This window comes from Megalops cyprinoides, chromosome 2, assembly GCF_013368585.1.
Source record: "Megalops cyprinoides isolate fMegCyp1 chromosome 2, fMegCyp1.pri, whole genome shotgun sequence".
In the NCBI taxonomy this organism is placed as follows: domain Eukaryota; kingdom Metazoa; phylum Chordata; class Actinopteri; order Elopiformes; family Megalopidae; genus Megalops; species Megalops cyprinoides.
In genome coordinates, this window is record NC_050584.1 from 57,639,721 (window position 1) to 57,655,128 (window position 15,408).

Genomic DNA, 15,408 nt, shown 5'->3' on the forward strand with positions numbered 1-15,408 from the left:
AGGACTTTATAATCAAAGGAAGAATAGCATTGCCGATAGACCACTGCATTCCCCCCAAGGTCATTGATTTAGACAAGATAGATGGGATGATTGGTTATTTCTCTGGGAGAAGCGCATCCTGTTAGTTCTGGGGAGCCACCTAGCCACCCACTGCAGTAGAAGCATCTATTAAACAGCAACGGCTCAGGGCCACTCCATTACTGTGTATAAACTCTTTCACACTCTGGCAAGGACTGCATAAATATCTATTAGAAACTAATTCCAAGGCTGTGCTCAAGGGCCTCTGTCCTTTTTTTGCCTTCAGCTACCTATCAATATTGATACAGCAACACCACAGGTCCAGCTAATGTGATGTTAGGTACATAAAAAGCTGTATCTGGGATGCCAACTGGATCAGTGTGGATTGTTTTTCAGTGTGAAAGGCCCTTGTGATGAGGTCATCAGCACTCTATTGCAGTAGGTCCTTAGAGTGAGCAAGGTGTAAGTGGAGAACAAGTAGCCAATATGACTGGCAAACACTCTGCTCCACCTCCTAACGGGCATCGTGTTGCCATTGTGTGGCTGAGAACTCAGAAAAGACATCTGTAATTACACCAAATGGGTATGGCAGGAGTGCGCTAACACTGCAACAGCTTAAATGAGCTTCTCCACAGCTCTGTGCTGGCAGAACTCAAAAGTTAGCCTCTGTGAACCAGTCCTGCTTCAAAACATCAGAATGATTTGTTTTCATAAATACCATTTCATAATTTCCTATTCTTCTTCTTTATAAGTTGCAATGTGTACGGTGTTTTTTTCGTTGTTGCTATAGCCGCAGGTCTGAATGTGACCTTTATGTTGTGGAAGCCTGACCAATGTACCATAATGCACAGCAGATTGGCCTGCAGCAATGAAGGTCATATTCATATAGAGGGGAAAAAAGATAATCTCTGAATGCTTCCCATCCTTGTGGAAAATGGTGGACTAAAATAGGACAGCGCAAGTGCAAAAAGAGTCAGAGGAATGCTGACACAAAGCAGAGCGGATACAGCCCCTTCACCAGGAGGATGCTCTCCCAGGTGGTCCTGTATTTTAAAAATACAGTCTAGCATGTACGAGGTAGCCCAGAGTATTCATTCAATACAGAAACACTGCAACCATAGTCCTGCAGTTCTTTGTCCTCTGCTGCTGTGCTGCTGTGTGGGCTACAGTATCACCTCATCAGAGAGTCTGGGCCTTGTGTGCCCTTTCTCCCTCTGTCTCTCTCTCTCACTGTCTCCCCAGGAGGCCACATATCCCACAATGCACCCTGTGTTGATTCAAGTGGGTTTCCACGGGTGATGCTTAGCTTCAAGATCCCCCGACCGCAAACTTGTTTGACAGTTAATGCCCATACAAGGTCTCCCCCAGCATAGGAGCTCTTCTGATAAAGCCCTGCATCTGTTTCGCATTATGAAACATGTTATCATTTCAAAAGGTTATTTCTTCACTGACGTCATTTGTAGTTTTTTTTTTCCCTTTGCTGGCTTTCGTTTTCCTGGCACCTCCTCTACGTTCACCCCTTCCTCTGCCTCTGCCCACCGAACCCTTAAATCTTCCTTGCCCCACCCTCTCCGTGGCTACTTTCTCCTCTGCTCCCACCAGCCCCTACCTGCTCCTGTGCTCAGTGTTTCGGAGCTGTATGCTGACAGTGACAAACCCACAGCGGTGCCTGGCATGCCTCTGGGTGCCCCCTGTCCCACTGCGCCCACTGCTATAGCCTGAGCCGCGCCGTGCCCTCCCTCGCCCTGGCGCCGCCAGCCAGGGTGCCGCCCATCCCAGTGGCACAGCAATGGCACAGACACTTCCGATTAATAGTGACAAGGTGGGAGTTGCCTCATTAATGAGATCTATGGTCGACACGCTGTTACGCTATTTTTCGCCTGTGAGTTCATTAAAGGCGCGCCGAGCCTGGAGAACCAGAACAAAAAGATGTGAACGCAGTCGAGACGACAACAACAACAGTGACAGTGTGATCTATGGACCCTCAAAACAAAACAAAACCGTGCTTAATTCATGTCCCTGCCAGTGTCTGTGGAAGCACCGCCCATTTTTGGAGTGTGGGAGTGTGGGATAATCTGTGCGCCCCCCCACCTTTCAACAGGATGAAAACAGATAAGTCCCAAGACAAGTGACGATCTCCAGGTCTCGCACCTCCCACCCTTCCACCCCTCCTCCCCAACCACTGACCACTGACAGGCTCCCAGAAGCAAGGCTTGGGTTTTCGCTGCTCAGTTGTGGGGGAATATTTCCACATCCGATCAGTGGAACATTTTGGTTTATAATTAGAGCAGAACATGCTGTTCTCCCACCCCCTTTGACCCCCCCTCCATCTCCTACAGGAGTCAAGTTGGGTCCATGGGGAGGAGGGGTGGGGGGGGCAAATCCAGCTGCATCTTCTCCAAGGGTCCCATATTCACTCTTTTAGCCGATGTGACAGTGCTGAAGAAAACGGGCACGTGGAGTTAGCGTTGTACGAAAGGCCATGCAATCAATTCTCCAGAGCGCAGGGAGTCAACAGCTTTGGAATTTGAGGTCAAGTACGCTGCGCAATAAGTCAGCACAACAGCGTGCTCTGTTTGTAGAAGAGTCAGGCCGTGCCAGAGTGATGGGTACCTTCTGCACAGCTGTTCTCTTGCTCTGACGCAGTAGGTTTCATTTACATTACATTACTGGCATTTAGCAGACACTTCTATCCAGAATGACTTACACAGGTTACGTTTTTTTTAACATGTTACCCATTTATTCAGCTGGATACTTACTGAGTTACAAGCCCTGCTCCTTACCACTATGCTCCGATATGCTTTCTGCCCCACTCTTAACCCCAGCAGAGGGCGCTCTATCTGCAAGCACTCATGGCACATGGGTGACAGATTCCCACGACAAGACCCAGACGTATCCTCTCATTCCTTGTGCCATCGTTTCTAGGGATTACGGGTACTTTGTCGGAGAACGCACTGAGAAAAGTGCTAGCTACTGTGCTGGTGAGAGTAGCACAGGACTCTGCACCCATGCATGTCCTGGTTTGACAGCGTGGAGGAGACACTGGCATCAGTTGTCCCATTTCTCCACATTCCCAACACAGTACAAAGTGGTGCGCTCTTCGAAACCTGTCTTCAAGGCCCCGTCACTGGAGGAGACACATGACTGCACTGCTGTGACTGAAGGCTAATTTGCTGTCGCCTTGCACCCCGCTGCTACTCTAACAACTTCAGACCGCCTCTGGTGCACATGGGAATGGCAATGGGAGAAACACTTAAGGAGGGACTTTAAAGAATGTTCCGGAAAACCAGCACATCTCCGCTGTTTTCTCCCCTAATTCTCAATGAATCAGTCCGGAGACCGGGGGGGGGGGGGGGGGCACAAGGGTTTGACTGAGGGACAACAGTGAGAGGAGGACCATCCACAGTACCAATGTGTCTCCCGCCGGTTTAACACTGTCCCCTTCATTGTGCTCAAAAAGAAACAAAAGGGTGACAGAGAAGTGAGAAAAGCAGAGTTCCTCCCCCTTTACTCATCAATCTTCCTTCAGTTTCCCTGTTTTTCTTTCTGAATTTGATTCAGTTCACTTTATTACCTCATGAAACACACATCTGTTCTGCAAAAGCATGCAGATAACAAACACACTGACGTCAATACAAACACAACAATACCAATTATAACCACGGCTGGTAATTTACACTAATCCCAGACAATCTCTCATTTCAGTAATAAACAACAATAACCTCCCTCCCTCCTTCCCTCTCCTCCTCAGGCTCAGTGCTCTGCCTGTTCCTGTTTATCAGCGGAGAGCGACAGAGAGGTCCCCAAGCCATGCAGTGGCACACAAACATCCTCAGAGCCCCTCTTCCCTGCGAAGGAGTGACGAGGCAGCCGTCTTTCATTTTCCCTTTCCATTCCAGCATGCTGTACGTCTCAGCGCCCGCGCCTTCATGGGAAAATGAATGGGGCAGGCATCATCGGCCACACCGATACCAATCTGCAGAGTGGTATGAGGACCTAAAAGGCAGATGCCGCTGTCTTATTAGCATCGCTGATAAAGCCGATGCCCGTGGAGCTGCCATTCACGGGGGAGGAGATGAACGGGAAGGCCGTGCTCCTGTGGCATTTCGTTTGCAGACCAATCTGATGAGTGCCGTGCTTTCATCTCTCTCTGCTTTTCTCTCCCTCTCTCGGCCCAGACACACCCCTCCTTCTCCGCTGCCTGAGAAAGACCAGATTCCAAATGTCAAGTTCACAGCCTAGTGTTATCAGCCTCCTCTGTGCTGATAATCCAGCAGACCTTCGTTTCACACACACACACAAAGACACGAACACACACACGCACACACACACACACACACTCATATAGAAATATAGACACATACACACACACACATAGACATATACACACACACAAACATACACTTACTCCTACTACTGTGGCTTTCTTTATCTGTTCAGTTCTATCTCCGCAGTTTGTAAGGTCATAGAGCGCAGTGTTATGAAGAAAAACATGACCATAGCCTTATCAAGCATCCCACACATTCTTACAATTCAGTTTGGAGGGCTTTTGACATGTCTGCTCAAAGAAAAATAATTGTAACCATTTGGGAAGACTGCTGGAATTCAAACAGACAAGAAGATTTTCCCGCATTCCACTTACAAAACATGAAATATAATCACGAAGCTTGATATTTAAATTTGTTTATGTGTGCATGGAGACAAAGAGAACCCGTGTTTCCATGGAGAAAACTTTGGCTGCTGTGGTGCGTGTTCCCACAGGAATCATGGGAAATGCTGAGACACACCTGGAGGAGAGTGAAAAAACTCAGAGGAGATGGAAAAAAAAAACGGTGAAATTAAAAACAAACAAGCCAAAGTGCTGAGGCTGAGTCATCCACATTAGAGGCCATCAGTGACCAGGCGGAGCGCTCTCTGATCGCCCCCGAGGGACTGAGAGAGCGAGGGCCTGAGAGAGGGAGAGAGAGAGAGAATACAGCAGCACAGCTGGACTTTGCACACCTTTCCCTCGTTCTGCACAGAGCTTTAAGACTAACGCAGAGGTGCAGGGTCAGCTGCAGCGCCTGCACACCTGCGGGGGTTTAAACAAGTCAGAGTCAGCATGTACGCGGAGCTCAAACAGCACGCCCCAGAGACTCAGGGAGGCTGAGAGGAGCAGGAGAAATGAGTAAGATCCTTCATTTCATGTTTGAAAGCCCCAACCCCCCCCCCCCCCCCCCAATCCACAACCTGGCCTGATGAACATGTGAGAACAGAAGCTGTGATGAAGGTCTCACTCTACCGCTGTGACTCTGTCAGGCCTCTGATCAGCGGCTTTGAAGTCAACACCTATCAAACACCATAGTGCTCTCTAAAGGGGGGGGGCAAGGTGGGGGGTGTCTCGTCAGATACTATCGGCCTCAGGAAACATTCCTCATGCCGTACGCTGGGGAGGGATTACAGGAGCGCTTTTCGGGATGTCTATTTATGGAGAAAGAATCCCAGCAGCTCTCGGGGGTGGGGGTGGGTGAGATGGTGCACTTCTCCAAGAAAACAAAAGAAAATAATTTTAGTTTAATTCATACCAGGGGTGTTGCCAACAAAGGAGAAAATTACACATCATTAATACCATGTCGCCTTTAAATAGCATACCCCCTTATTATTCGACTTGACTTGAAGATGCCTGAAAAGGATTTCTTTCAATGTTAAAAATAATTACTGCCATGATCACTGTTAAACTCATCCAATGTGAGATAACCTCTTGTAAAACATATCATCTCATTTGTTCTTCAAGCTTGTTGAGTTTATGAAGTACTAAAGAGGATGCTTTTGTTTTGCTTGCATTTATTTCCTGGTGTGGACTTTCCTGGTATGAGATCTACATGAACTGAAAAATGATCCACCTTTGGATTTTCATAAAAAACACACAGCAAATCCACACAGCTTCCTTTTTCTCTTATTTTTATTTAATTAAAAAATTAGGCATCAAATTGTCTCTCAAATTATCCTTTCACTTTTTCAATTGATTCAGATAGATGTTCATTCAGGTTAAGTCCTTTGAAGAAGCATAAGCTGTAGCCCCTGTACACCCATAACCTTCTCTTTACAAGACCAGCTCCAAAACCACTTTGACCCTCGGCAGCATACCAAAAGGTCTTCCATTTTAACTTGTGCCATAATGTGCTAATTATCACATGGAAGCTGGAAAACTAATAACCAAGAACCAAAGTTTCTTGAGCCTTTGTTTCAAAAACTGGGAATTAGATAGCAATGCATTGAAATTAAGACTTTTCATGATTTGCTGATATTGATCTTTACTTTAATCAGGATACAGAAATTACATGCTTTTAAGTCAGAGTAGATAGAGCCAGATTTGGTGAAATTTATCACAGAAGAAACCTCAGTGAGTGAACACTTTGGATAAAAGAGGTTTCATTCATGTAATCAACTTTCATGGATTTATAATTTAACTGACTTAGGAATATACACAAAAACAGACCCACATATTGCTGTCTACAGTAACACCAAGCCATTGTCGGCAATTCTGCTGTGCTTGTTCTACTCCATGTTTATATAAAATAATTTATAGTTCTTACAAAAATAGAGTGCAGCACAACGATCAATTTTATGGCATATCCAATGCTGCCATGGCATGACCTCCCCTGCCTCAAATGATTCAGGGCTCTAACAGATGCATTAGCTGGTTAATTGCTCCCAACGTGTGCCAAGCCCATCCCAGTTACATGGCTGTTGGCTGTCATTTTGTCTCATTGTAGGGATGAGCGATAGGTACCGATTCCAGCAGAGCTCCACAGCAGGGCCTTCACGTGCACGGAGCGTCGTCCGCTCCTCTTCCGTACTGTCATCAACAATACAGGAGTCGTGCCGTTTAGTTCAGGCTTTTGCTATGATGCACTGAAGTTAAGACAAAAACCACTCCGCAGCAACACCCAGGCAGCTGCTTAATGAAGGCAGCTAAAGACCTTCACAGCCCACGCAAAAAAAATTGCATGAGAATGCTTTGCTTGGTTTGCTTCATTCTGCCTTTCCCGTTTGCTCTGGCAATAATGTGCCAAACTCAGAGACCAAACAACCCCAAAGGCCTAAGCAGGAAAGATGTGACTCGCCAGCCGATTTACAGGATATGTATTGACCTCCTATGGTTACTGTGAAATCCATATCGTATTATACCGCGCCAGGAAGTGTTCTAGTTTAGGTGGATCTATCGTAACCTGCAGCAGCCTCAAGAAGTCCCTCGAGACGGATGAGGGCGACGGCGCCTGCGAAAATCCTGATCGAAGCTTTGATCAACCGTGAGCATCGATCGCTTCGACCGCGCCGGTCGTTTAGCCGCCCAAGTGAGTGACAGCGCTGGGTCAGCGCACAGATGAGGCAGACCTCTGTCCCCCGGCGTAGGCTCAGTCTGTCTCAGACTGACAAGCGTGCTCAGGGCCATTTGGTTTCATAAACACGACCTATTTATGTCTGCGCGTTTGTCCTTTGTTTTGCTTCTCTCATCAGTCGAGCTGACAGGAGGGAGGTTTGAGAGAGGTCACTGGAGCTTAACCGACTGGCCTTGCCTCACCTTTTCCAACTTCCACTGCAGGCAGACAAGAAGGGGGTGGAGACTCACTGCTTTGTTTTTCCTCTGGAATGGATTTTAAACCGCACTCAGCGAATGTCGGCCTGGAAGGTGACGAAAACAGCACAACTGCTGTGTGACAAAGCTGCGCCAATGATGTGTAGCCAGCACCACAACTCTGTGTGAGGGTGCCACAGTTTGGAGCTTGGGAAAAATGAATACCGTCCAGTCTCAAAGAGATATGAGAAACTGGAGTGATGACATCACAACTCACCACAGACAGGACGGCGTATCCTGACACCTACTGTCACAGGGGGTTCAGTGTCTTCGGCAGGACTCTAGGCTCCCTGTCACCATGCCAACCCCAAATGGAGTGGACTCCAGACCAAAAAAAAAAAAAAGCAGAAATCGGATTACTGTCCTCTGCCCCGCCAAAGCTAACATGACCAGTGCGCTGTCCCCTCATTTCCTAAACGAAACTGATGACTATCCTGCCCTAATCACTTCCTGGAGAAGTCCATGACCCTTGATCTGAGCCCGCTTCTTAGGGTCAGCTGCCAAATAGAGAGATCAATTAGGTGATGAAATTCCATTACCGGAAGCATATCTTCCATAAACACGTTGCCGAGCTCATCTGTGAAGGTGGCGATGACGGGCGAGGAGGCGCACTGACAGCGCGGTAAAAACCTTAAGCCTCACGGCGCGTGAAAAAATCCTCTAAAGCACGGCTCTGACTCACAGAGCTTCCAGAGTACAGGGGGGTATGATTTTCCTCAGCTCAGATATGCCGCTACCCATCATGCGAGCGTGAAGCACCATCCGCGCGTTTCCAACGGGATGTTCTTGCTTCCCCTCCTCACCCCCCCCCTGCCCCCCCTCCCATTAGCTCGGATGAGGCTGTGCAGCACGCTGCTACATATTCTCAATGGCAATTAAACGGTTCCCCAGTCTCGGGTTTCAACAGGCTTCCGTGAGGAGCATCCAAGACAGACCGTGCATCCCTTCCACTCTCAAAACTCCGGTCTTCTCCAGGGACGCCACTGCGTATAACTCACAGTATCTGCTTGGGAATCCAGCACTGTCCTTCTCTCTGATTGCTGTTCGTGCTTTTTTCCCCCACACAGTATGTCAGTTTTCTGAACGTGGTGACAAAGTGGCGGTATTGAGTGAAATCCCTGAAGCGAGCCCCCGTCTCTCTCTGCAATGCCGCCGCATGACGTCCCTTCAGAGAGCTGAGGGATGGCAGAGAACCATCCGGAACCACTGTCGTCTTTCTTTGTTTGTTTGGTAATTATCTACTTCCTCTAAACCGCCTTCGAGGCTTTCATGTTAGCCTCCAGCTGATGGACGGATTTTTCATTTCCCTCATCTCATTAAAAAAGACTTTAGATGTCTGTCTCCCCTCTGGAAAATGACTGACAATGTGAGACAGACACACACACACGCAAACACTCACACATGAACACTCACACACACACACACACAAACACACACACACACACGAACACTCACACACACACACACACACACACACACAAACACACACACACACACACACACACACACAAACACACTCACACATGAACACTCACACACACACACACACACAAACACACACACACACACGCACACACACAAACACACACACACACAGATACTGATATCCCAAAACATCACTGCAAAGTCAAGAAGTCAAGTCTCACATTTGCTGCATACAGAGCTGTAAACAAGCAACTGGTCAGGACACATTTTATACACATTTGTTTCAAACCTTCACACCTCAGTGCAGTTATTTACAACCTAATAAAACAGTTGCAAAGTGCCTCCAGAGGAGAACGCAACAACAGGAACCGAAACACTGAAGGCTGTCTGTCTTTTTAAATGGAGTACAGTACTGACCAATACAATCTCCTGATCAGACACCCAGGAACCAGCTCTCCCCTAATAAACAGTGGCATGACTCTGCCCCTGAGAGCTGCTGCTTTCCACTGTCTAAATTAAGGAAAAACTGCTCCATTAGTGCTCCTGTGTAGAGAGAACTGCGTCCCATCCAACAGCAGTGTTTACACTTTCCACGACAACAGTGGTCTCACTAAATCCATCACTATGGACACGGGCACCGTAATTAACTGAATCTCAGAGAGCAGACGGACAAGCTGCCACGGCTGGAAAATTCAAACAAACAAGCGATCAGTCACGATCGACTAAACAAGCATCCTTTCAAAATGAAGCAGTCCGAGAGAGGTACACCCCCCCACCCCCGACAGACACACAGACGCCCCGACAGACGCACAACCATCCCAAAAAGCCCCAACAACGTCTCCCCTCTCCCCAGGGGGGGGCGCTCTTACCGGTGGTGGAGTGCAGGCTCTCCAGGCTCCAGTAATGGGACAGGACCCCCCGCACACTGCCCCCGACCCCGCCGCCGCCTCCCAGCCCCACGCCGGGGCTGCTGTCCGAATCGGAGCCGGGGGAGAGCCCTGAGCTCCCGCTGCTGCTGCAGCTGCAGCTGCCCCCGGGCAGCGGGACGGCCGCCTCGGCGCTCTGCTGCGTCCGCATGTGGCCCTGGGCACGGAGGCTAACCTGACGCGATGCCCGACCCGGCTGCTCTCACAGAGTGCTGTCCTCGCGCCGGGCACAACTGTCTGCTCCTCGGCCGCTGCGCACTTTACTCAGCCCTTCGCTCCTGTCACTGGCTGCAGCAAGCGGCTTCTCTCTCTACCTCCCTCTCTCTCTCTCTCTCCCTCCCGCTCTGTCTTTACCTCTCTCTATACCTCTCTCTCTCTCTCTCCACTCTGTCACTCTGCCCCCCCCCCCTCTCTCTCCCTCTCTCTCACTCTCACACAGACATACACATAAACACAGCCACAGACTGACATCACTGGGGGTCCTCTGAGGGGGGACTCAAGGGCTGCCTTGTGGACCACGTTAAAGCCGCAGCTACCCTATTCCCATTGAGCTGCTCGATCACCCTGGGACTGAAAACAGTCCCCTTTCCCTATCCCCCTCAGCCACCCCCCCTCCCCCAACTCACCACGTTCTCCCCTCTCCTTCCCTTCTGCAAAGCTTTCTCATGAAACAGGGGGATCTTGAGAGCAGCTGAATTAATTCAGTTGTGGGGGGAAAAAATCATATTGGTTTTTAACCTGTCACGGAGGAAATGGTGAGATATGGCTTCCTCCTCCTGACAGCTGATGAGTTGAGAAGCTGCTTACATGTCATTCACACCCACGCTCAGTGCCAGCCATAGACAGCCCTGGGACACTTCACTGTAATGCTGAACCAGAGCAGGATTTAGTTCCAAGAATTACAGCAGTTCAGTCAGATGCATGTCAGGCCGCCCCGCTGTAAACTCCTCCCATCAGTAAGTGCTACTTCACGGTACTGATAAAAGCCGGTGTATATAACCGGGTACACCATGCAGGAAGACCACAAAAGTACTGCATTTTCAGCCTGTGTTTGCATTTGTATGGCAACTGGCAATTTACTAGCCCTTTAAAATCTCAGGTCAAAATGACCTTCAGCATACATACTGACATGGCTGGCAATAGCTGTTTTTGAAAGCAGCACATTAACACATATTGAACACAGCTATTATAAACCATAAGAAGATTATCTGAAGCATGAGTAAACCTTGAATAAAAATGTAGACTTTAAAAGGCGTATTTCCGTAGCTGCAATTCCCCTTTTACAACGGAAGAAATCAACAACAAGAGAACATGGGAAAGCAGAAAGGAACCGGGGAACATAAGAGAACATTCCTGAGATTCTTGCAGTGGCAAGCAGCCCTGTTTAATGCACTGTTCCACACACACATACACAGGGGGACAAGCAGCACGCTGCCAAAACCAACATGAAACCATCACAAGAATTATACTGTAATAACACTCTCAGACTTGCATAATCTACATCTGTGTCCACAAAGGTCTCTCCTTATATTTCTCTGAAACATGCAAGAAACATCTTTGACTATGAGTGATAATCACTTGTCCAGGTCCCAGAGCAGCACGGTTTATTCTCTCCAACGAAGTCACCACGGCATGAACACGATGTATAAAACAACATGGAAGAATACCCATGGATGCAAGACAAAATCAGATGGGTACATTATATACAGAGAAAAACAAAATTCCCATGTTCACCCTAATACAACGAATAGCTATGTTAGCCTATCAGTCTTTTGAATTTACTTGACTTTTTAACTTCTATATTTTTAATCTACAATGATACACCAATTCAATCCTCATTGCTGTACACTACAGAATTGCTCCACTAAATGGCTACTGCATTCAGAAACACCATTGATTTACATCAGACTTGACATTTCCATACTCATACAGGTGCATTGCTGGAAATCATTCTGAATGATGATTCTGTGCCAATAAGTACATAAAGTATGCAGGTACAGAAGAAACATCTTTGTGTTTGGTTGCTGAATTAAAATATGCCACAAAATCACACGTCCGAGACCTTGGTTACATTTCATAAGGTCAGACAGAGACGACTGTAGAGCTATGGTTTGTTTTGATTCCTTAGCCAAACGACACCTGAGTGAAGACTCCACACACAAAAACAAAACAGAGACTTCTTTTATGATTCTCTTCAGCAATCAAACGCACACATTAACTGGTGTTGCATAGCTCATCACCACAGCCTAAGACAGCGCTCACGTGATAGACTTAACATAGCGAATACAGAACAAATGAAGCAAACAGGGAAATAACTCAGCTCTCTAAGCAACAAAAACCAAACAGCTCACAGGAAACCAGCCAGAGGGGTTCCCATTCCACTTGTCTTTTGATTCAGCTCCCAGTATTCAATTACCTAAAATGAATCTAATTACAGTGGCAACATCTGGTGCAAGACCACTGACCCCACTTAGGGATCATGCATTGTGTAGTCTGTGTATGCCTCTGTGTGCCGTGTTCACAGAAGTGTGTGTGTGTGTAGTGTGTGTAAGTGAGTGTGTGTGGGTGTGTATTTACGTGTGTGTACTTATGTGTGTCCGTGTGTATAGTATGGGTGAGTGAGCATGTGGTAACACGGGTCAGCAGACTGCAGCAGTGGGGTCCAGACAGACAGTTGGTGGGTCCCTGCTGAGGCCAGACACAAGTAGCTGGATTGTATTACAGTACCTCAGAGACAGGGGCCTGCCATCAGCCCCTACTCAATGCCTCTGGAGGACAAAGATGGCCTCCGGGCCTTGCCTGCTCCCTGGAGCCTAACACTCGCTGTGCTTAGACGAAATGAGACTCTTTAGGACCTTGATCACGGTCTAATGCGTCTCTGATGACCACAGAGGCCAGCACCTTTCATTCTTCTCGAGACAAACAGAGGCAGCATGAGGTCTCACAGAACAGAATAACCACATGTTACTGTGTATCAAACAATCCTGGAGCGCTCGGAAGAGAGGGCTAAAAATGTTCCACATTTGGCTGAGTACAGCCAAACGTACAAATGCGGTGTACTCAGATCTGTAGGCTCCTGACTAGGCATAGGACCAAGGATATCACTTCCCCTTCCTGAGCTGCTTCTAGGCCAGGAGATAAGAACTCTCGATGATGCTGGCTCTGCACCTTGGAGCTGTCAATCAGCTGCTCTGCTTGTCTGAATCAAAGCTTAAAGCACACAACTAGCACCCCCTACTGGAAACAGAGGAGTATCACAACATCCGTTCCAAGATTTGCCAATGAATATACACCCATTCAGCATGTCCATAATACAAACTCCACTACTAGTTTAGTTGCAGAACGCAAACTCAAACAAGAAAAACACACATATGTTGCAGGTGTCACATCTTTCAGGTGTCACTGAAGTAGGTTTTAAAGACTGCAGCGGCCTTGTAAATTAATATTTCAACACAAAGTGCCATAAAAACCAGGATAAATGCACAACTTAGACACACCATTTATTCTTCCCATTTACACACATCTTGTAAAAGCCAACTTGTGTGAGATCATGCTCATAAGACGCCAACCAGGACAAGCACAGCCTGCAGTGTTAACAACTAAGTGGTGGGACTCGGTGGTACCCAAGGAGGACCCAGCGGTACTCACAGGGAAAAGACAAGCGGCGTCTCCAGCCCAGGCAGTCCAGGCCGATGGGGGTGCTGAGGGAGAAGCAGTGGGCCTTGAGAGGCAGAGTCAGGGCAGGGAAGGCCTCCACGGAGGTGAGGGACAGCCGGGTGCGTGCCTGTGAGGAGGAGGAAAAATAAAGGCTGTGGATCTCACCGGGCCCAGCCCTCACTTAACATCCTTTTCTCTGGTGGATTTTCCCCTGTCATGTATCAGGAATGCCAGCCCTCAGGCATTTAGCAGACACTATTATCCAGAGAGACATACATAGGTTACAGTTTTTTACATGTTACCCATTTATACAGCTGGATATTAACTGAGGCAATTCTGAGTTAAGTACCTTGCCCAAGGGAACAACAGCAGTGCCTCAGCGGGGAATTGACACCACATTCTCACTGGTGTCTCTGAGTGCCAGTGCCGCAGTTAATGTAAGAGAGCTGGCAGACCCGATGCATTTTTTTTTTAATGAAATGCATCACTCAATAACAACAGCCAGTATTTGGCCGTGCTTAAAATCTCCATCCTGTGAGCTTTAAAAAGGTCAGTCCCTGAGCAACACGTCATCTCAGCGTCAGCAGACAGAGCAGAATAGTGAGAGCATGCAGGGCTTCCTCCCGTGAGAAGAGTTCAGGTGAGACAGAGGGGCTCCGAAGGTGTGAGAGCAGCAAACAGAAGCGGCCCAGGAGCAGATTCAGTGTAGAGGTGAGAGGCAGGAATAGGAGGTGAGAGGAGGAAGGCCCGGAGGAGTTAGCCGAGAGACAGACGAAGAGGAGCAGGAGGAAGAGGAGGCGGTCTAGGCGAGCATGTCCGCCGTCACACGCGGGTACGCGCGGCCTTACTTTCTCCAGCTCTTCCGGCGGCTGGCCGCTCAGCCTGCTCAGGCTGGCCCGCACAGCCCTCGCCAGCTTCCTCTTGCGGTTCTTCTCCTCCTCGATCCACAGGTCGTCCGAGCAGCAGCGCCGCCGCCCCGCCCCTCGCCACGCCCCCACGGCGCCCAGCCCGGCCTCCGGCGTCTGCCGCTGGAGCGTGGCGAAGCCGCCCAGCTCGGAGCGCGCTCTCCTCATCCTCTCCGCCCTCTCCAGAGACTGGATCACCGCTGTGCTACAGTCCTGCGTCAGCTTCCAGCACACACACATTGCGTGTTAAAAATGAGCTGAAATTTGATCTGAAATGTTGCTGCTTGGTCATAATCACCTTAAACACTGTAAATGAAAACTGTAGTGTAAAAAATATTAAAACATTAAAACACAAATTAAAGTATGATAGAAAGAAAGGCTACATATATATATATATATATATATATATATATATACATATATTAAAACATACAACATATATTAAAAACATAAAAACATATTCTGTATTCTTTCACAAATATGAATGTATCAGGTATTATGCAGCGATGTGGTATTTCACACATTGCCTGCATGTAAAAAAATAAAATGGCTAGTTTCATCCCCCCAGTTCCCTTGTTTGTTGCATGAAAGAACCACTAGGAGGCGCTGCTGACACACAGTTTCCTGGGCTTCTTTAAGGCAGGCAGGACAGACGGTCAATCCGGCAGGGGATTGTTAAATCATAGATTAGAAATGTGGAGGCAGGCAGCGGTAAAGAGCTGACTCTGCCTTCTCATTCCTTCCAGTCCCTCTTTCGCAGCGGAGATGAAAGGGAAGATAGAAAGAGTTTTTTTTTTTTGCTATGAGTGGGCTGCCAAGGCCCTGAATAGGCACGCATTCTGGCCTGACCGGAGGACCA

General features: G+C 48.1%; 1 protein-coding gene across 7 annotated transcripts in view; it reads right to left on the reverse strand.

Annotated features, from left to right (window-relative positions):
* The window catches only part of LOC118769473 (rho guanine nucleotide exchange factor 4-like), an 83,725-nt gene that overhangs the window by 20,470 nt on the left and 47,847 nt on the right, over positions 1-15,408 (reverse strand). For 6 of the 7 annotated variants that reach the window (XM_036516630.1, XM_036516607.1, XM_036516614.1 and 3 more), the window contains 2 exons: positions 14,493-14,771; positions 13,636-13,771 (listed from right to left, as the gene is read on the reverse strand). In XM_036516630.1, the coding sequence (XP_036372523.1) occupies positions 13,636-13,771; positions 14,493-14,771 (415 nt within the window). Of the gene's footprint in view, positions 1-9,930; positions 10,253-13,635; positions 13,772-14,492; positions 14,772-15,408 lie in introns of those variants that run through there. The other variant, XM_036516637.1, reaches the window with a different exon arrangement.